This window comes from Rhipicephalus microplus, unplaced genomic scaffold, assembly GCF_043290135.1.
Source record: "Rhipicephalus microplus isolate Deutch F79 unplaced genomic scaffold, USDA_Rmic scaffold_14, whole genome shotgun sequence".
NCBI classification, from domain to species: domain Eukaryota; kingdom Metazoa; phylum Arthropoda; class Arachnida; order Ixodida; family Ixodidae; genus Rhipicephalus; species Rhipicephalus microplus.
Genome location: NW_027464587.1, coordinates 27,942,906 through 27,965,808, shown reverse-complemented (window position 1 = coordinate 27,965,808; position 22,903 = coordinate 27,942,906). Strand labels below are relative to the sequence as shown.

Sequence of the window (22,903 nt, the reverse complement as noted above, 5' to 3'; positions counted from 1 at the left end):
AATCTACAGGGCTTCGCCACGATACAGTGGCTAGAATAGGGAAGTGTGAGTAACGCGCCAGCTAGCACGTAACGCCTTGGAAGGAAACCGCCAGATGGCGCTGGCACACGTTTGCACCGAGAAAATACAGTTTGCATAGAGTGGGAAGGAATGCGTAGCAAAGAGAACGTTGAGGTTACCAGGGGTCTGAGACAGGGATGTCCTTTGTCCCCACTGTTATTCATGCTGTACATGGTGAGTATGGAAAAAGCGCTAGAAGGTAGCAACATTGGTTTTAATCTGTCACACAAACAGGGCGGCATGATGATTGAGCAGAAGCTTCCAGGTTTATTTTATGCGGACGATATCGTCTTATTTGCGGACAGTCGAGATGATATACAGCAGCAGGCGAATATATGCGGAAGGGAAGGTGAAGCTCTTGGACTAGGATTCAGTGTAACGAAGTGTGGTTTGATGGTATTCAATGATCCCTGTGATCAGACGGTGTCCATACAAGGCCAAGAAATACCGAGGGTAAGTGAATACAAGTACCTTGGAGTATGGGTAAATGAGAGTGATAGATACATGGAGGTACAGGAAAAAGCCTCGGCAGCAAAAGGAAAGAGGAATGCGGCAATAATGAAGCACAGAGCGTTGTGGGGATACAATAGGTATGAGGTGCTTCGAGGTCTGTGGAAGGGTGTAATGGTTCCAGGGCTTACTTTTGGGAACTCAGTGGTGTGCATGAGGGCAGAGGTGCAATCGGGAATGGATGTAAATCAAAGGACTGTGGGACGCCTCGCGTTGGGTGCTCACGGGAAGACGACAAACGAGGCTGTAAAGGGCGATATGGGGTGGGCAGGTTTTGAGGCGAGGGAAGCGCAGAGCAAAATAAGGTTCGAAGAAAGGCTAAGAAATATGAAGGAGAGTAGATGGGCAGAGAAGGTGTTCCGTTATTTGTATAGGAAGAGCGTGGACACACAGTGGAGAAAAAGAACTAGAAGACTCACTAGTAAATATACGGCTGGTATTGTGAGCCATATGTCAACAAAGAGCGTTAAGGGAAAAGTCAGGGAGGCGGAGAGGATTTGCTGGATGGCAGCTATGGAGAAAAAACCGGCTTTGAGTAACTACCGAAAGGGCAAAAATGAAATAAGGAGGGAGGCATTTTACGATAATTCAAGGGGAAGCGCTTTACTGTTTGAAGCGAGATCGGGCTGCCTTAGAACGCGTAGTTATAAAGCAAGATTCAGTAAAGAAGAAGAACAATGCACATGCTGCGGGAAAGATAAGGAAACGGCGGAGCATGTTCTGATTGAATGTGGAGATATCCACCCAGGTGTACGTTTGGGCACGAGCCTACAGGAAGCCTTGGGTTTTAGGGACAACAATGGAAAGCTGAACACACCCGCGATTGAAATAAGTAAGAGACGGTTAGAGTATTGGTGGCAGAAAATTAGAGAGAAAGGACAAAAATAAATACTGGAAAAATAAAATATGGACAGTGTGCCGTAAATGGCAGAGAACTTAAGCAGAAAATTTACCTTTTTTCCATTAAGATAGAATTTATCGAAGTAGAGGCATTATGCCAACATAAAAAAAAAAGGTTTTTTTTTTTGTCGAGCCTGGTGGCATACTTGTCACCACCCCGTTATAAAGGGGACGCTCATAGCATCCATCCATCCATCCATCTATCCATCCACGTCACGCAAGGCAGCGATCCGCTACGCGGACACGGGAATCAACCGCACGCGCGGGAAATGTGAAACATTTAAAATATATTTTTTTTGCTCGTGCATGGGCTCAAATGGCGACCGAGAAAATATGGTAATTAGCTTCCGGAAAACGGGATGCCTACGCGGGTGTGCGACTGAACTGAAATATTGTCAGGTCGACAGGATACCGAAAGTGAGCGCGTGACGGCACTGAAACATTTTATCGATTTGAAGTGGTAGGAGAGTTGAACGATGAACTCAGTTGTGAGCCATTTCTTGCAACACCTTCGACGGTGAACCATCATTTCCTCAAGCACTATTCTGTAAATAAAGCCCCATCATTCATAACGTCATACTCAGAGACGAAAATCATGAGTGGTATTTGGATGAAAACCTTTATTTTCTGCACATAGGTTATACAACGCATTTCCGAGTTGTGACTCACTATGCGTTTACAACAATGCATCCTTAAAGTTGGTCGCGCGTCCTTCTTTATCCCCAAGAAAAAAAAAGTGTTGTAGTTCACAAGCGCCCCACAGAACATTGGGCGGCAAGCTTAGGTGATGCGCCTGAGTTTTAGCTACTTCCTCTGTTCACGGGAAGATGTTCGCTCCTTGTGGAGTATTTTTGTGTAAAATGGCAAATGGGTGGGCAGAAAAAAAAATTGGCAGATCCCCCGTACAGTAGGAATCAATAATATGTCAAGCATGACTGAGGAAGGTTGATATGTCACTCTAAAATCAGCACAATGTTATGAGGTGGAGGTAATTGATGCCGTACATGAATGACGTGTCATGATTATCATATTTGGCTGTGTCGTTTACGTTCGTCATCTATTCACGTGACGTGATACCGAATTTAGTATATGTGGAGCTAGCGAAACGGGCGCGAGCACGCTATGAGCGTGGTATGTCATCATTTTCCTAAATGACACGCTTGTCAGCATTATAATGTGTTCAGCAGTCATATATTACGTCATCCATTCACATCACGTAACACCAAGTTTGCTATATGTGGAGATATGAAAACGGCCACGAGCGCATCATGAAGGGACCAATATACTCCAATGCAGCATGAACGCTGAACCAAGTATGAACGCTGAACCTTCAGCAATATTGGTGGGCGCTGCAGATGGGGTCGGCCGTTTGGAGTATCGTTTTGTCACTTTGGTGCCGTTTAGGGTACTGTTAATGGCGGACAAACAGACAAATGTACAGACAGACCAAAATTTTTGCGCTGAAGGTCCCCGAGAAAGACTATGGTCTTTAAAACTCTTGTTTGTTTTTGTTTTTTTTTTGGGGGGGGGGGGGAGGGGGCGCTTTTTTCAGTGGGGCGGTGCGGGAAAGACAGGAGGCGCTCGAACCGCGCAACTTCTTTCCCATTTCTCCTCTTTCCGTTTTGCATTGCCCCGTAGGCGCCGGCACAGGGGCGGGACATAACATGATGCTGTACATTCTTACGATGATGGTGATGATGATGATGAAATGTGTGGGCACGTTTTGTAATGAGTGGGCCTTAAAGATTCGCACTCGTTGTGCGAGTCACATATTTTGATTCCTCGTGCGATTTGATGCTTTTGTAATGAAGTATTACACGTTTTCAGAGAGACTCCTCGCATTACATGACATTCACATTTGTTTCCCTCCATGAAAGTGTTAAGCCGCTGCGTGTCCATGTGGTAAAATACCTCCTTGCTACACATATACACAACGCAGAAGGACGGAGTTTGTCACTCCAAGCAAAAATTTTATTTTTAGTTTATTTCATCATTCTCAATTCTGCTTCGTGCACCAAGCTCCTTTTGCGCTCGGGACCAACGAGCTCATTTTGACGCCAGAATTTCTGCCATATGAGCTCTTTAAGGCTGTCACATGAAAATGTTCTAGCTTTGTTTGCACCAAGTGACTACACATAAAAAACAAAGGTAGTAAAAAAGAAGGAAATTGATGATATCAAAACCATGAGACAGTGGTTCTGTGAAGGTATAAACCTTATGCAAAATTGCTGCCATCTGTCGGCCGTTGTGCGCATGGCCGCCATGTTAGAGGCTCCGCGCGGCGCAGTACACACAAGTCCGCGTGCGTTCACGTACACGTATACGTAAGGCGTACTGACGTGAAGCGTGTATTAGCTGATAATCGCAATGCCTACGTATTGCTGCGTCTCTTGCTGTACACAGCGAGGAACTCGGAATGCTCAAGGAAAAAAGGTCAGCCGTTAACTTTGTCCCTTGTTTTTTTTTTCTTTCAAGCTAGTGGCTTAGAAAAGTATACTGTAAAAAGAGTGGCCACTGGAGCCCTTCACGGCCCTGCAAGAAAGGGTCCGACTAACTGCTAGATGGCGTACCCGTCCTCGTTTTTATTCTTTTTTTTAACATATGTATTTGCCTCCTCAGGAGGACAGCAAATACCGAAGTTTGGCATCAATTTTATGCAAAGAAGCAAACTTATTAATTAGTGCAATTTTCCACATTTGCTGTACATCATGTGCCGTTGAGGACATCTAATGCCTTACAACAAAAAACAGTGAAGTATGACTAGAAAGCGTTGAGTTTCTCCATTTGTTTTGCACGTAGAGGCGCATTCACGTGGTTTAGATGTACTGCACATGTATTCCCTTTGTGGACGCATTGGTGTGTAGCGAAGTGGTAAATACACTCGCTTTTGGAGCATGAGAACACAGGTTCAAATCCCAGAGTCAGAAAGAAAAAAAAATTTATTGTATTTATGCTGGAGATATTATCGGATATGACCAATCACTCGTGGCACTGAAAGCAGCGCACCGCTGGGCCGCAGGGCCCTACGGAAGTGTTCGCTCTTTATGTAGATATATTTCTCTATGCTAGTGGTGTTTTCAGCAAGAGCTCTGGTGAGTGCTCCCGATATACCTGTTTGTGTTTTCTTTTCTAAACAAGTAAAAGTGTATTAATTAGCATTTGTATTCGTGTTCCCCTAAATTGCTACACGTCGAAGCAAGACAGTTTTTGCAACGTTTTTGCTAGAAATCGTTTACCCAGTGAAGGTGACTCATACGCCTCACACAGAAGCCACCTTCACGTAACGGGCGTTTTCGCGGCTAGTTTCAAGTGTCTGCATTTCATTGCATGTGCCGAGCACATCGAATGCTTTCAAAAAGTGCGCAGTCATGCGCAAGTCATCCCACTAAACGGCAGCTTGTAATACTCGTGATGAGATAAGTAAATAGCACGGAACAAGGACGCACTAGCACCGTTGCTCCCTTCTCCCCCGATGACGTGCACTTGCTTTTATTTCAGCATGTGCCGTTACCCAAACACCTTAAACAAATGTAGGCACACCCAAATACTTTTCTTGTGGTCAGAAAAGCTCCCGCATGTGTCAACACAGATTCGACAAGGATTTTTGGTACATTCATCACTTACTTTCAGCACAGTCACTTTTGTTACCACCATTTTTATGTACGTTTTTTTGTACATTTGACCAACGAGCGGCCACAATGTTTTAGAACATTCTCCCTTTTTATTGCGCCCATTTTATAGGTATAGACGCTTTCGCCAGCACTTGCCATTCACTGGCAAAACTCTGCGTTCACCAGAAATGCACTTTAGAAAGCTTTCCGTTTACCTTGTTTTAGCGTGTTTTTATAGGCTGCGTTGCTGGCCGCGGCTGCTTGCGTTTCAATGTTTTCTGTAGACACAATAACTCTGCTGAAGCACTCTCGACTCGGACACTGCTCTGTAGTGCCCGGATGCAGTGTGCGATTCGTTGCTACTCCTAAAAAAACATTTCGGAGTGCACACAGTGCGCGGGAAAACGGAAGGCTGGGAGACAAACGGGCGCGAACTCAAAATTCTGTTTATTGAAAGAAATGTTTCCAAGGATGTCCTCAAACCAACTAGCCCAACTTCCCACTATGACATAGATTGCTCATTTGCTATTCTAAGTTAAAGCTTTTCGTTTCGCAAGAGATGGTCACAAAAAGAGCACTTGGATCGCAGCGATCTGGCGTGAAAAATGAAGTCCAAGAAAAATCATACTGATTTGTTCTGTGCACTTTATCAAGCACAAGTAAATCTAAGTTCAACGCATAATCGGATGGTGCAGAGGGTGTCCTCAGACGTGAATCGAAGGTCCCCGTTCACAAGGAACATGTCGATCGCTGTCGTCTGCCACCTGCGACAGATCAGCGCACTGAAGCCTGAAATAGAAAGCAAAACGTGAACACTGACCGACGCTGAAAATCCGCTCTATATGTGTTTCTTGTAGTCAAGCCTGATCAGTTAGAAGCAAACGCTGGAAACCTAAGCAGCCGGGCTGAACTTGGATGTGCGTACAGTGTACACCGTAGTGCCTGTGTTTTGTTGCCGTTCCGTTTCGTGTTGTGAGTGGGCTCACGCGGGTGCGAGTAAGCAACTCATCACCTGTCTTGTTGTCGCCAATGGACATCGTTCAACTCTAGCTAACTTTTTTTTCGGTGTGAGCATCGACAGTGTGCAGTGTACTCATTGATAAACGATTGCAGTTCGCGTGATTCAGCCAGACCTGACGTCAACACATTCAGTGAATTTTATATTATTCAAGTCAAAATGAACACTTCGGATTACGAGCGATTCCGATCGGCGCCCATTTTATCTAAAGTGTCTGGTGTACGTGGCACAGACGAATTAATAAACGTTGTGCCGTAATGTTGTATGCCTGGACAAATATACATGGATAAGCCAGACAATCAGCGGCTGCAATAAGGGGCATGTTTCCAGCTCTAGCTGAAAAATAGGATTGCACAACTCGGTCATCCAGCGGATTAGACAACTCTTCCTCTCGCCACTGGTGTTCCTCCATGTACCTCCACCACGTAATGCCGTAAAGCTCTTCATGTAGTCGCTAGACAACGCTCCTGAACACGTGAACGAATGCACCAGAATCAATAGAGCAACGAACTCGATCCTACAAAAAAAGAAACGCCACCAGGACCATTCGAAAAGTGTGACCGGGAATGATGTTCCGCAAGACTTCTTAGGCAGATCATACGGTGCACACCAGCTTCTTTACAAACAGCGAAACACTCTAACCATAGGGGGTGTAATCATGGGATCACAAAGAGCAGGAGAGAAACAAAGAAAGAAGGAAGCAAAAATTAACTATGTAGTTGGTGCACAGTATTAAACGCCAGGAATTCCTGGACTTTCGTCAATAATCAAGTGACTGGTTCATCTTGTGCGGCAGCCTTACGGCACGCCTTTGTTTATTAAGTATTACGAATATTTCGACATTAATATTTTGCGCCCCTGTCACATTCATTGTAATATTAGAGCAAGCATCCATGGGCAAAAAGGCCACTGAATGCTATGCTGCAACCGTTCAAAAGGTCACACACACACACGCACACACACACACATACCCACGCACAACCACACACATATGTAGATACAAATGCCCCGAAAAAAACCATATGGAGCATGGGAGCTCAAACTTTACAAAACTGCATGCCAGTGCGCTATATCATAGAAGCGGTTCTTTATTTAAAAATAGTAATGTGCCGGAAGATAGTGGCATAATCTTCCATTTAGGAATAAACTTATCTGATATAGTGCGCTCGCCTGTAGTTTGGCACAGGTTGGTCACAGCTCACGTGCGCTGTTTTGCAGTGGAGGCACCTGTACATACATACATACATACATACATACATACATACATACATACATACATACATACATACACACACACATACATACATACATACATACATACATACATACATACATACATACATACATACATACATACATACATACATACATACATACATACATACATACATACATACATACACACACACATACATACATACATACATACATACATACATACATACATACATACATACATACATACATACATACATACATACATACATACATACATACATACATACATACATACACACATACATACATACATACATACATACCAGAACCCTGACCTTCACCAGCCTCGTGAGACAATCGTGTCATTAAAGGCATTCCACTCGGAATGTTTCACACTTCGTTATCTTCTAATACGGAGTTATCAGTCTTTGACCTACTTCCCTCCTGGCTCGCTTCCAGCGATCGTCAAACACATAGCGGCTTCGTTTGAAGTTAGACACACACCCAGCCGTACTCTCACTTCTACAGCAGCGAAGGAACAGCGTTGGAAAAAACGTTAAGAAAAGCGCTTAGTAAGCGAACACATCATCAGCGAACAGAGAACAGACCATTTTCTCCAGTAGCAAGAGGGTGCCAAAATAGCTTTGCGCGCCTGGCCTTTTGCTCGGCGTTAGTCGAGAGTAGGAGAAGAGAGGAGTGAGTGCTTTCCTATAACGCAATCTTTCCCCTCTTTGCTCATCGTTTTCGAAACTGCAGAACGTTTCAACGAGCGTCGATTACAGAGCTTCGAGGGAGCTCCTGGAGTCTGCGGTTCTTCAACCTCCCGCGTCTTCTCCTGTATATAGGCTACTGCGTGCCGTTCCTTGCTCGCTGTTCCAGCAATTCGATTACCCCGAACGACGCGCTTGCGTAAGAACCGTCCCAGCTCCAGCAAACCGCACGCTGCAGGCGGGAAGAAACGTCTAAGGGCGTTGTTGCAGCCACTAACGGCGTTAAATGAATGGCAGCAGAGAGGAAGCTTTCATCCGTACAAAGATTCAGTCGGGCAACGGGTCGACTCGGCAATGTTTGCACTGGTAGTTCCCCAGCACAAGTCATAGACAAGTGAACAGAAGCTGAAGTCGCAAAGCGGGTGGAATGTGAGACGGACTGTGCTCAAATGCGGCACCACAATGTATCATGCGTGGTACGCTTGATATAAACATTTCTTTTGTAAATACCTGTTTCCATACTGAAAGAAATCGATGTTATTTCATAGGAGCATGTGGAGGTGCGCTATGAAAACATCTATGCTTCCGCACGTATACAAGGCACACGTGAAATCCAAGATTACGCGTTCTGTTGAACCTGTTTCAGTACATCAGGTCATTAGAAAAGAGAGGTTGATAAATTACATTTTTGTAGTCAGCACCGTCTGTATTCAGGTAACCTTGTGACAAAATGCCAACACAGAAGAAAAAAAAAAGAAATGCGTTGGGAGTATAGGCTTCGTAGTGCGAATGAAGTCATAGCTCGTCCTTGCATTGTCATTTTTGGCATGGTTTTGAATTGACATCTGGTAAAATAAATTACAATAACTCGACCCGTAATCGCATCTACCTTTCATACAACATGTGGATACGGTACGTTTCTGCATTCCTTAAGCTGGAAAGGATTTGTCCAGCTTCAAAAATAAAAAAAAAACAGGTTGAATACATTCCATTCGCCAACGTTCACTTTTGATTACGAATAGCCACTCCACTCAATAATGCTGGTTCTTAATTGATGAAAAATGTAACCGTTAAGATGGTACGGGAATATTTTGTTCAAACCAACCTACTGAGTCCTCTAGATACTAGTTAAAAAGAGCTACACACTAAGCAAAAGTAGCCCGGCTGCTAGTTTTGGCCATTCCGGCCTCGTAACACATATAATTATCTTCAAAAATATACTTTATCTCTCTTTTTAGATTAGCATTTTTTTCTTCAACGAGTCGCGAAAATTGCGACATATTGAAAAAAGTTAGCGCGTGTCTTCAAAGAGAGTCAAGGCTCACCCAAAGATCAATACACACCACGTTTTCTTTTTCTTAGAGTGTACTATACCGGGTGTCAAGCTTTACATTTTTTTTTAATTCAGCATTTTTTAAGAGCATCAAAACCACCTTTGTAAAGAACTTATGCTTCCAGAGGTACGCAAAGGAAGAAAATAGTTATGGTTGCCATTGTCCTAATTCACTTATATTTAATAAATAACTTTTCAGTGACTGCAGCAAGCAGACACATTTGAATTGAAAAGTTTGAAGAAGTTACGTTTTTACACAGTTCCACTTGGAGGGATTCCGCTAGCATGTCTGTGCTCAAAGATATCCCGTGGTAAAGTTTAATAGGAAGCCAAAGCAACGCATGGTGGCGCTGCAACTGTGGACAGGCCGCGTCATCCTTGGTAGAAAAGTAGAAATCGTGGATGTATATCACGCGTTTTCCCTTCCCGCCAATGCGCTGCCGCTCGCTTACGTACTCGTGCAGAGAGCGCGGTGCGTTTCAGTCACCTCACAATGTACCGCTCGCAGTGCGGCTTCATAAGGATCTCTGAGCTAGACAAGCACTTCCGAGAAGCGAATCTAACAGAAGGAGTAAGACGCATAAGCCAAGTTTATTATGTGGAAGAGACGACGGAACACGAGAACGCCCGAGTCACTGCGCAATGCATTTCCGAGGTCCATGTGCAACGTATGCCTCGAGGTAAATATCATTCCACCGCCGGCATCGATGTACTGCGTTCACGTTTAAGAAAACAATATAATTGTTGTTTTGATATGGCATCTAGCAGTGGCATCTGTGTACTGTCATTTGGAAACATTTCTGGCGTGTTGAAAAAACATGTAAGAACTAACGTTATGCAGTCATAGCATAAAAATGTCCTACAAGTTTTAGCGTCATGTCCTCCGTGCCACCTTAACCTGACCCCTTGACTTGGCCGTGAAGCAGCCGGCTGAGCTTTATTCCCAGCGAGTTAGGTCGAAGTGCTCGCCTCGTTTTTTTGTTGTTGTTTTTTCGTCTCTCCCGTCATGCTTGCTCTATCTGTTGCAAACGCGGCTGTGTTCGGCGGCTGTGACTAGATAGGAAACTGATACAGCTTTACACCTGGAGAGCGTCCCTTGGTGTTTTCTGCATTTTTGTGGCAGCCTACAACAAGACAATACTGCGGACCCCGCCGACGCTTCCATTAGGCCGCTTCTTCTATCGCGGAAAGGCAACTTCGCACAGCGAGCGTCTCGTTCTAGCGTGCCAAGCTGACGGCAAGGCGCCGAAGTTCCCCGCACCAACTGGTGGTGGTAATGGTCAGAAGATGAGAAAAGGCACCTAATTTCTGCAACCCTATATAAGTGGTTATATCAGAAGAAAAGAAAAGAAAGGTGCCGACCCGTAACTGTCTCTCCTTACGAGGACACCTCAACAGGTCAGCAGAGGAATGGGATATGGGGAATAAAAGATATAGGGAAAAAGAAGGAGGGATAAAAAGAATAGAAGGAAAATAGACGGAGAAGAAGCCAGCCAACGAGAGGAAAAAAGAAGGAGATAGGAAAGTGGGGATCCGGTCGAAGCAGTCCAAGGGCGGGGTGCCACAATGCGAGAGCTGCACGGCGTCAGGAGACCGCGGAGGGCGAACCAGTCGGCGGGAGCTACGCTGATGTCGGAGATCGCGAGGGCACAACCGTCCAGCTTGAAATCCTGCGAGCGAATCCTCTGCAACCCGGACGGGAGCACGGCGCAGCGTTGCGCGCGTGTCGCACGCACTCCCGTTTCGGTGAAACACTCGCCTACGACCTCTCCCGCGTCTCTCCTCAAGTTTTCCGGAGCTCGCCGCCAGAGCCAGGCGCGGCGTCGGCGTCGCGCCGCAAACTTGAGCTTCTGTTTCTTATTGTGCTTTGCCTAATTACGTATGCAATACAGTCAGTGCTGCTGCGAAGCTCCTGCCCGATGGGCCATAACCACAGTGCGCGTCGTTTAATCTGACAACGGGTTGAAGGAATTTGCAACGATGATAGCAATTGCCATTTCACTGCCGGCTGACGATATGAAGCTATGATAATCCGTCACACCGGGGAGGAACATTGCGCCGATCGTTGCCGCATTGCATGCATAATCAAGCACTGCACCATAAAAGTTCGCCACTACATATCTCGAAGCTAAGCCGTGCTAGATGAATTGTGTTAAGTGTAACCGTGTAGAAATGCGAGTGTCCCCAACTTCTCAACACAGATATTCCCACTTGCTTCAGTCACTTAAATATCATATATTTATTCTTGGTTGATTGGGCCACTTACAGCCACAATTATTGTATAACTTTGTGTCCTCCTGGATACATGAGTTATCTGCAGAGGTCGTTTTCATGTCTTACCAGTGTTAAGTTCCCAAGAAAATCATACAGCTTTACTTTGAACACCAAGTATATAAAAAAGAAGAGTAGGCTGTGACATTGCTTTCAATGGCCAACAGTATACTGTATATTGCACGTAGACGTCGTATAATTACCTATTTTCTTACTCCTGATTACCATCTCACCCTAATAGGCCTACGTCAATGCCACACAGGGTCACCCATGCATTCCTTTAAGACGGCTCCAAGATGAAAGCCTTGTTTTAGGGGCGAAGCTCCTTAAGCCGCGGGTCGTGCGTCCGCGATTTATGTAGTAGTAGTAGTAGTAGTAGTAGTAGTAGTAGTAGTAGTAGTAGTAGTAGTAGTAGTAGTAGGTAGCCACTTCCACGGCAGGACTAGAGGAGCAGCAAGCGTGCACTCCTTTATATTGAGGAGGAAAGCCGCACGCGTTAGCCATAAATAGTTGTTTCTGATGAACTAACCTACAGAGACGAGTGTCGGTCACTTAATTTCAATAAAAATTTTCCTTGAATTTGATGCTTAAAAAAACTAGTAAAAGAAGGACGCGCTTTCGGCATATCTGACCAGATATGTTTGCCACGTTAAACTCGCTGGGTGTAACCTCCTTGGTTTTAACAAGGTTTAGTGACTCTTCTGCTTAACCAGTTTTTTGCCTCGCTCTGTCATTCTCTTTCTCAGTCTCTTGTTTTTTTCTCATCTCGTGCTATCCATATAGATATATATATTAATATGTTTTACACTTAATATTTCCAATTGCATATAGTTAATGAGAGCATGGTCATTTATTGTATCAGCATTTCGTTTTTTAACCTTGTATTCCCTCATTTTTGCACTGTTGTCGCCAAAACATACACTTATGTATACGTTTCATAGGAGGTCCCATTTCAGTGTATACTACGGAACTTCCTTCTCTGTATCCTTTTTCGTACATGTTATTATGAAATAATAAAACTTGATTCGATTTGACTTGAGGTTGGGCCGCAGTGCCATGAACTAGCGGCTGTGAAGGATGGGAACTCCACACGAACCGCACGTCGTAAAAAAGTGCGCACATGCCGCCTCTCTAGTCCGGCCATACTACCTCTCGTTTAGTCCTTGCAATGTCCGCTGGATGGCGGTACTTCTACATGATGAATATATGATGAAAAAATGCGAGATGGCAGTACTTGGAGTGTTAATAGATTGATGGACAGATGGACAGATGCACGAACGAATGGACGAACGCACAGATGGACGTATGGATGGATGGATAGACGAACAGACCGACGAATGCATGGACGGTCGCATAGACGGAAGCACGGAGGGACGGAACCAAGAACAAATGGATGGACGGAGGTGCGAATGGTCTGACGGACGCTTCGCGCCACTCATCATGACGCACTCCGTGAATATGCTGAGATTTTTTTTCTTCTCAGTTAATGCATTGATCATCATCACACTGCGAACTTCCTGTACTAACGTCGTTTCACAATGTCTCTCTAATTGTGGCATTTGCAACCTTTGCGTACCTCCCCTGGATCTAAACTACCTTGTGATGGGACCATGTTTGGTCAAGTGACGATACCCCGCAATAATGTCATCATTTAACAGCTCGTCATTTGACGTCTTATTGACACTACGATAACCTCATAGCTTTTGTAATGCACGATGTCATGATGACGTCATCATGTGAACTTTTTTTTGCATCGCGTGTTTTGACGCCATATCAATAATGGCGTTTGATTAAGCATGTGGACCTTTTGACCTAATGAATGTTTAGTAAACGAGGTGCAACTTGGGCACACTCCCGTGCTGTCCTCTTTAAACTCGCTACAACGTGTTCCCTGTTGTCGTCGCAGGGCTGGCAGCGTGGGCGGAGGCGTGACGCTGTCGGCCGAGCCGTCGTGCTGCGGCGCCGCCGACGAGGACGGGGACGGGGGTGATTCGGCGGAGCCCCTGGAGGAAGCGGCCTGTTTCTACGGCTCCGTGAGTCGCGAGACGGCCGAGTGGATCCTCTGGGAGCGGGGATGCGCTGACGGCCTGTACCTGCTGCGCCGAAGTGGGCCCGACTACGTGCTCTCGCTGTGCTTCGACCGCAGCGTGCTACACTACCGGATACGAAGGCTCGCAGGTGCAGGTGAGAAGGGACACGCCGTTATTCGCGCAGCCAGGGCCCAGTGACGCTCCGGTGTCTCTCTTACGAAGTTCCGCTCGAGGATATTCGGACAATGGCAGTCTAAAGAATAAAACGATGACGCGTATAATATCAGCGCATAATTTAACATAAGATGAGAGTCAATTGACCGGCAGAATAATGATGACAAACAGTGAGGTAAATGAAAGAACAGTTGGCTTGCTTGTGAGCAGCTGCGTTCATTGCGGCACCTGGCGAAGCAAGTCTCAAACGCAGGCGAGTTTGCCAGCGCGAGGAAAATCATATGTTCACTAACATTCACCAAGGCGTACGCCGGGCCGCACGAACTACTACTATAGGTGCGATTGCGACAACCACACGCCTAAAATCAAGGATTATGATCATCTCCATTGTTTAAACCGGCAAAGCTGTTTAAGCTCCCGTAATATGTTGTTGCATCGTGATTCATAATGGGCACGTGCCGCAGAAATATTGGTGCCAGTAATCGCACACACTGTACTTTCATATTGCTCTCACAGTTAGCCCACCACCACGCAACGGGAAAGGCAATGATGGCTGCGAAAAACTGTCATCGTGAATCAATGCGTGCCACAAAATTACGTGGACTCTACTACTCCCCACTGCTCTATTGAAAACAAAAAAGGCACGCTCTATGGCTCACTCGCAACTGGAACAAATAAACTTTGACCAAAAAAGAAACCAAATGCAGCCTAAAAATAAGGTGTCGCCGTGAAACTGAAATCAAAGAAGAATAAATACCGGAAAAAATTCGTTATAAGAGCATTTTTTAAAAGTTGAAGTCTTGTAGAAAGCAGAGGATGTCGTTAGCATTTCGCCAAAATCGGTAGTTTAACTGTATTACAGTGAAATCACTTATCTATTTTTCCAGGAGCTACTGCTTTATTTTATCTCTGAGATTATTATTCTCCAGGTGATGCTGTTTTACAAGGAAATCGCCTTACAGATGAAAAGTGCATTAAAATAAAAAAAATTACCGCTTGTTTTGTTTAAACCAACTTTCTCGGGGCGCTGGTTTGGCAGTATTTATACCGTCTAGAATTGCTCATAGAGCTAAAATTACATATCAGTCATCAACTTCAAAAAGTTAGATTCTAGCGTTACACATTGCTATTCTGGGATTCCTCTCATTCTTGTCAATTAATACATATTTTTCATAGGGTGTGAAGAATGCTGCTGTTCAGGATACTTCAGTTTCATATTGCCAAAAATATAAATTAGCGAGGACTTTAATTCTCATCATATTTCTTGGGGCTTTAGAACAGGCTTGAATAGGGAACGTCTGTGTGATTGGGCTAATTTTGTATGTATAAACAAAAGAAAGCGTACTTTTATGCTGTCATACAGGTCCCGTTAATTAGGGAGGCGATCGCCGGGCTAATTCCAAGGGCCGAAGTATTGGCCCCCGAACCGCACCACGAAAGCGTGGACAATTTAGAAGTGGTCCTTTTTGGCGCGCCAGCGGACGCCGGTTGTGGCCCAAGGAACAAGTCAGAGCCGAGAGTTGATAAACAAAACAAATATTATATTCTCAAAAATGGCAGATCGAAAACAATACACAAGAATGCACACTCCACAATAGTTACATACAATACGTCACCAATCAAACAACGTACTACACAGTACAATCAGCCACACTCAAAACAATGGACACAGACAACGATACGCTCTACAATGCAGTCGCATGCATTGAACAACCAAGACACTTAAAGACTAAAGAGATAGAAAACCTATCCAGTCCAAAGTTCTTGGAACAAAAGTCTGGATGATACTCTTCCGAGAATCACTCACTCAAAGTCCAGCGTTGTTGTCGTTCCGCGCCCTCGAAGTTTCTCTTCCAGGAAACCTCGCGTCTTCAATTGGCCACTCTCCAAGCTTCAAACTTCTTCGCCCGAACACGTCGGCTTCACACACGCAGCTGTCGCCACGCGTCTTCGCTCGATAGCAGTAAACACACTCTCTTGCCTGTAGCTCGAGCCTTCACCCCTCAGGTGGAAATCATCTTCTTCTCCTGCTTTGTCTCTACGGACAAAACCTTCGCCGACTACACGGCGGAATCCCTACGCGCTCTGGCACTAACTTCCGTCTTCTCCTGCGAAGTTTCTCTTCCAGGAAACCTCACGTCTCCACTGCTCGGTTAAATACCTTCCCCACGACATTCCAGAAAGTTCTCGTCATTTCGTCGGCGCGATACGCAGCGAAGGCTGGGGAGAGGCGCGAGACTGTACGAGGGCCGTCCCCGACCGATGACTCAACCCGGCAGAACACGCCCCTTTCCTTCTAGAAATTTCCAGTGCTTTCTCGGCCCCCGATGTGGGGTGAGGAGGTTCGTCCGCGAAGCCACGCTTCCGAGGGGAGAGAGTCGCGCGCCCGGGGAGCCTTGGATGTTTGTTTTCTTTTTTTTTCTTTTTTTTGACCTCGCGGCGCTCTCCCGCGCGTTATCGCAAGAATTTGGCGGCGCGCCCATGTTTAGCGCTCGTTCTGTGACACTGCCCCCCACTTTAAGAATATTATCTCGTAATATTAACAAACGAGCGCGAATAGTCACCACACACTCTCAAAGACTGTAACATAGTCCGTCGCTTATGACACGTCACATTCACAACAGATCACTCAAGACAATTGTACATTGTAATTCAATCTCATGACACATGAAATACAGCCACAGGTACATGACTACAACACTTCATCACACATTCCGAACAATACAAACGTACAAAGTTCTCTCATTACAACAATTACTATACTCACATCAGTACTATACATCACATCACCGAAACAAACATTTTGACTCACTCAACATACAGTTACGACACAGGACAACAAGAACATTAACACAACATATGGCACTCAGCCCTGCCAAACACAATCCGATTCTACCATTCTACCTCAGCACCTATACTGTGTATTTCGAGCGGCGCTTGCGCCCTTTCTTGCGGTGCTCTCTCGATCTCTTCTTATTGTTTCTGCTCGTTTGGTTCCGGCGAGCCCCTTCCAACGACGGTATTTGAGGCAGCGTCTCAGCCATCGTTGTCACTTTCGACACCGTTAACGGGTCATAACATTCGACAGGTCGTGTCGGTTTATTTACCAGCTTGATCATGTCTCTACATTTTGCCCGGCTGGCCAACTCCGTCTCCTTTACACTGTCGGTCGGTAGAGGTCGTGCCGATGTAAGTCCAGTTGCTTGGCCCGTGAACTCATTCAACACGATCATCTTCTCATTCGCTGTCTCTTGAGCCGCGGCTTCACCTTGGGCTCTAGTGAGATCCGCCACGGGCTGCTCCTCCATTGTATCTCGCGGTCGCTGGGTTGGCGAGGGCTCTGTCTTAGGGTCTTCTCCCAAACATTCCGGATCATTCGGTCCTCGCGCCCCGGCGATGTTTCCGATGACAAGGTCGTAAAGGGGGGTCGTCATGCATAAAGCAGTAACCTTCCCGCTGAAGTACGGGGTTTCAACCTCAATCTCTGCTTCGGGAAGCATCCGGACCGTACGGTCAATTAGGCAAACCGGTTTCGTTCTGCCTGTCAACTCACTTTCCGTACCAAATTCCTCCGCACGATAATCGTGGAGCTACCGGTGTCTCTTAGCACCGTAATCTTCTTGCCGAAACCTTTCCAGGCAGCGTTGGCATTCGCTTCGTAACAACGGTAGGCTGTTTTGACATTACAGCACCCACAATAGGAATTTTCTCCCCATTCTTCAACTCTACGAATCCATCGGTGACGGCATTATTATCGGATTTCGGTGCCGCTTGCACACAGGATACCTGGTGAGTTTGACTCGCTCCGTTTGGACATGCGTCTGCTTTGTGCCCAGTCTGACCACACTTAAAACATTTTACTACCGTAGGGCTCGTAAAGATCGTTCGACAGTTTTTCGCGCGATGACCCACTCGGTTACACAGAAAACAACGCGGAGTGCTCTCTGGTGCACGCTTCTTTTCTTCGGGAGCCAATTTCTTCGAATCACCGGGACAATCCTTCTTGACCTTGGCCAAATTAGTTCCACCTTGCGCTTCCAAGAATTGATCAGCCAATTCAAGCATTCCTTCAAGTGACTCAGCCTTCCTCTCTTTCAAGTACAGCGACAGGCTTGGGTGGCAACTACTAAGAAATTGTTCTCTGATTAGGAGCTCTCTAAGCTCATCGTACTCCTGCACTGTCCCTGAAAGTTCAATCCATCTGTCGAAATAAGGGCTAAGTCGGGCGGCATACTGCGTAGCCGTCTCCCCATCAGCTGGCTTTCCTGTCCGAAATCTGTCCCGGAATCCTTCCACAGTAAATCTAAATCGTTTCAGCAAAGCAGCTTTCACCTTTGCGTAGTTCGCTGCATCGGTCGGCGTCAGCCTGCCGTACACACTGAGTGCTTCACCACTCAAGCAAGTACTCAAAGCAGTTGCCCATTGATATTCCGGCCAATTCTGGCTCCTTGCAATCGTCTCAAATCTGTGAAGGTACGCGTCAAGATCGTCCTTCCTTTCATCAAATGCCACGAGCAGCTTGCTTGGGTTCAAGCGGAAGCCATGCTCCTCCCGTTCGCTGGTTTCAACTCTAACTTGGACCGGAGTTTCACTTCGCTGTTGCAAACGGAGCCGCTCGAGTTCCAACTCGTGCTGTTGCTGCCATTCCCTTTCAGCCACCTCCGCTTCTCTTTCTTCTTTCAGCTGTCGCTCCTTTGTTTCTCTTTCGTCTTTCAGCTGTCGCTCCTTTGCTTCTCTTTCTTCTCTCGCCCTTTCAGCTGCCAACTTTTCTCTCTCCAGCTCCAACTTCAATTGCTGCTCTCTTTCTTCTCTCAACTGTCGCTCCTTTGCCTCTCTTTCTTCTTTCGCCATTTCAGCTGCCAACCTCTCTCGTTGCAACTCAGCTGCTTTTTCTTCCTTGGCCCTCTCAGCTGCTAACCTCTCTCGTTCCAACTCAGCTGCTTTTTCCGCTTTGGATCTTTCGACCGCCAGCCTTTCTTTTTCCAGCTCAGCTGCCTTTTCTTCTTTGGCCTTCTCTTTTTCTTCTTTTTTCCTTCTGGGTGACCCACTTCCGTAGTTCGGCGCCAGAAAGACCCATCTTCTCACCAAGAGCGACTAACTTTTCGAGATCCATTTTGTCTCGCAACTCGCAAATAAAACCTTGCCGCGTGCAAAAAGTATCTGCCTAAATCAGTCTATCGGAACACTCCCCTGCACTCGTTAACGAGAACACTGAACAACACACAAAATCGTTCCGATAGCACTATCAACAACTCGAGGCTCTTTCTCACTACTTTGGACACACTGTGCACCAAAAGGTCCTGTGTCGCGGACGCCAGATTAATTGTCACACAGGTCCCGTTAATTAGGGAGGCGATCGCCGGGCTAATTCCAAGGGCCGAAGTATTGGCCCCCGAACCGCACCACGAAAGCGTGGACAATTTCCTTTTTGGCGCGCCAGCGGACGCCGGTTGTGGCCCAAGGAACAAGTCAGAGCCGAGAGTTGATAAACAAAACAAATATTATATTCTCAAAAATGGCAGATCGAAAACAATACACAAGAATGCACACTCCACAATAGTTACATACAATACGTCACCAATCAAACAACGTACTACACAGTACAATCAGCCACACTCAAAACAACGGACACAGACAACGATACGCTCTACAATGCAGTCGCATGCATTGAACAACCAAGACACTTAAAGACTAAAGAGATAGAAAACCTATCCAGTCCAAAGTTCTTGGAACAAAAGTCTGGATGATACTCTTCCGAGAATCACTCACTCAAAGTCCAGCGTTGTTGTCGTTCCGCGCCCTCGAAGTTTCTCTTCCAGGAAACCTCGCGTCTTCAATTGGCCACTCTCCAAGCTTCAAACTTCTTCGCCCGAACACGTCGGCTTCACACACGCAGCTGTCGCCACGCGTCTTCGCTCGATAGCGGTAAACACACTCTCTTGCCTGTAGCTCGAGCCTTCACCCCTCAGGTGGAAATCATCTTCTTCTCCTGCTTTGTCTCTACGGACAAAACCTTCGCCGACTACATGGCGGAATCCCTACGCGCTCGGGCGCTAACTTCCGTCTTCTCCTGCGAAGTTTCTCTTCCAGGAAACCTCACGTCTCCACTGCTCGGTTAAATATCTTCCGCACGACATTCCAGAAAGTTCTCGTCATTTCGTCGGCGCGATACGCAGCGAAGGCTGGGGAGAGGCGCGAGACTGTACGAGGGCCGTCCCCGACCGATGACTCAACCCGGCAGAACACGCCCCTTTCCTTCTAGAAATTTCCAGTGCTTTCTTGGCCGCCGATGTGGGGTGAGGAGGTTCGTCGGCGAAGCCACGCTTCCGAGGGGAGAGAGTCGCGCGCCCGGGGAGCCTTGGATGTTTGTTTTCTTTTTTTTCTTTTTTTTTAGACCTCGCGGCGCTCTCCCGCGCGTTATCGCAAGAATTTGGCGGCGCGCCCATTTTTAGCGCTCGTTCTGTGACATATGCGTAATCACTCATAATCAATTTTTGGGTTGAATTTTTGTTAACCTGTCCATCTCACCATGGTCTGCGAATAAGTCTGGCACATGTAGCGACCACATGCCTATGCCAAGTTATTTCCACGATTAGACTATCGGTTACCCCTGTAAATTTTAAATCATTTCGGAAAGTATTACGAGCGGCTTTATCGAACCGTATAGATGATAGGAAATCAGGGGCTAACAGATTAACTGAAATATTAAAGACTCGTTGAATAATTCCGCATTCATCATACAAAGCTCACAAAGCGTGTCTACTATTCCTTGGTAGAATGCGAACTTTCGCGGGTATATAGGCTAATAAAAGCTGCATAGAAAAAAATTACTTTTCAATCAGTGCCCTCGCAACCAGGGTGATTCTAAATATGCGTCCTCTATTTTTTAGAGAACCGCCGTTAATGCGATAACGAACAATGTGAGTTCCTTTCAAATACAGCCAACAGAAGAGCGCTATTTTGCTGAAAACCAAGAAAGTTTTCCGCGACTGAAAAACGTGGAATCTGTTGTGTAAACACCAGGTCAACCGGATAGTTTTCTGGAAGATATAGCCCTGGGTCTAGAAAGTCGCTTTATGACTGTTTTCTTATGCCAACCCCAGTCCCTCCATAGGATTGAGGATTTTGAAGAGCCGCAGAACTAGAAAGTGTAGTAAGAACACTGGCTCATTCTGCTGCAGATCCTGATGGTATCACGTTGATCTTAAAATTGGAATGCAGCATGCCAATAAACAGAAACAACATTCCGCTTCAGTAACTTTAGACTTCACGAAAGCCTAGCACAGTGTAAAGCATGTGAAACTGATAGGTTCGCTTCAGAACTTAGGTCGGCCGCAATAGTTTGTGGCAAGGGTTTCTGCGTTCTTCAGAGGTAGATAATTTTCTTGCCATCCGGTGTCTGTTCTTCGAAATACAGTAAACGTGACGTCTCCCTGAAGGTCCATATTATAGCTCTTATTATTATTCGTACTGCTATTACTATTCCTGTACTGCAGGATGGGCAAGTGTGTGTACTAATTGTACTGCTATGTACTATTCCCATATAGCAGGATGGACAGGTGTGTGTATCAGCAGACGAAGTGGCTTTGAATAAACAAGAGGAAGATACAAATGCTGTGTCGCAACTGTCTCTCTTTTACGGAGGTCGCCTAAAAAACTTGGCACAAAGGCTAGGGTAATTGAAGATAAAGGATAGAGAAGAAGTAAAGGGAAGAGGAAAAAATACAGCGGGAACCATTTTGTCCTCTTCCTCTGGCCAGCGCCCGAAACACCACACTATGCAGCCGGCTGGAGGCACCTACGAGAAAACCGGTGAACGTATTCGCTCAATGTGAGCGTATTGGGCTTAAATGGCGCATTGACACTCACAGAGCACTCACAGAAGCGAGTCCTCAAGGTCTCGGTGAGTGTGCACTACTGAACGACTATATCCTCGGTGCGATAGAGACATGTGCGGCAAGAGCCGCAGCACATAATTCGTGAACCAGAGAATCCGTCGGCAGTAACCCCAGCACCGCACGTAGGGCAGCGGTGAGCGCAACAGACGCCGCATCCGTTCGTTCGGTGGGGGCAGCCGGTGCGCTCGTATAGGAGCGGGCGCATTCTCTCGACTACAATGCTGCCCCGCTTGTTGGTGTCATTGACGGCAGTCCTGGCGCGTTACAGCGCTCGGTGGTGCGTCACGGAGCCGTCTGAAGAGGCGAGGATGACGGCGCCCTCGCGCTAGACCGGCCGGGATAGACAGCGCGGCTCGTTGGCTGCATGATTTCCCTCACAGTTGAGGCAGGCTGGGAGCTCCGTGGTACAGAGGCCCCAGATGGCTGCCGCCTCAACGAAGGCAGCGCTCGCCACGCGAGTACGTCGTGGATGTGTGACCGTATCGACCACGGCGGGTGCACTGAAGGGCCGTGGCAGACGAGGTCGTACCGTCCTCTGAAGCTTCAATAGTGACACTTCCGCTGGTACGATGATGCCCTCTAAGGTCAAGGTAAGAGACCAGCATTGGCGGTGGCACGGCACAATGAGCACCGCTGACACTATAGGTTGGTCTTGATGTCGTCAACGTGAATCTCCGCGTCAACTCTATGGGCAGTGCCCACGCAGGTGTTGGAGACGAAGAGCTTTGACTTGACGATGAGGTCGCAGATCTAACGTACCTGCAAGAGTGCTGTAGAGTCCGCGGGTGAACCGTTGAGTACGACCACGTTGTTTCGTTGGAAGTTGACGCGCACACAAAGGAATGACGGGTTTGCGGTGCGGAAAGCCGTGACGGCGTCTCGCAACGCAGTGAGGAAGTAGGATTTTTAAAGACGATACTCTTTCTTAGGGACCTTTGACCCAAAAAATTTGGTCTGCCTGTCTGTTTGTCCTCCCTTAACGTACCCTAAACGGCACCAAAGTGGCCAAACGATATTTCAAACGGCCGACCCTATCCACAGCACCCGTTAATATTGTTCAAGGTTCCGCGTTCATACTTTTGTGGTTGTCAATTAAAAAGTAATTATTGAGCATATCTGAGGCACCATAGCAACACGTCAATATTTTTTATGTGTGTCTCTTACGAGAAA

At 46.4% G+C, this 22,903-nt stretch overlaps 1 protein-coding gene across 2 annotated transcripts in view; it reads left to right on the top strand.

The window, feature by feature from the left end:
* LOC119181214 (tyrosine-protein kinase SYK) overlaps positions 1-22,903 on the top strand; it is a 381,065-nt gene that overhangs the window by 137,837 nt on the left and 220,325 nt on the right. For both annotated transcript variants that reach the window (XM_075882940.1, XM_075882939.1), the window contains exon 2: positions 13,538-13,815. In XM_075882940.1, the coding sequence (XP_075739055.1) occupies positions 13,538-13,815 (278 nt within the window). The remainder of the gene's footprint in view (positions 1-13,537; positions 13,816-22,903) is intronic.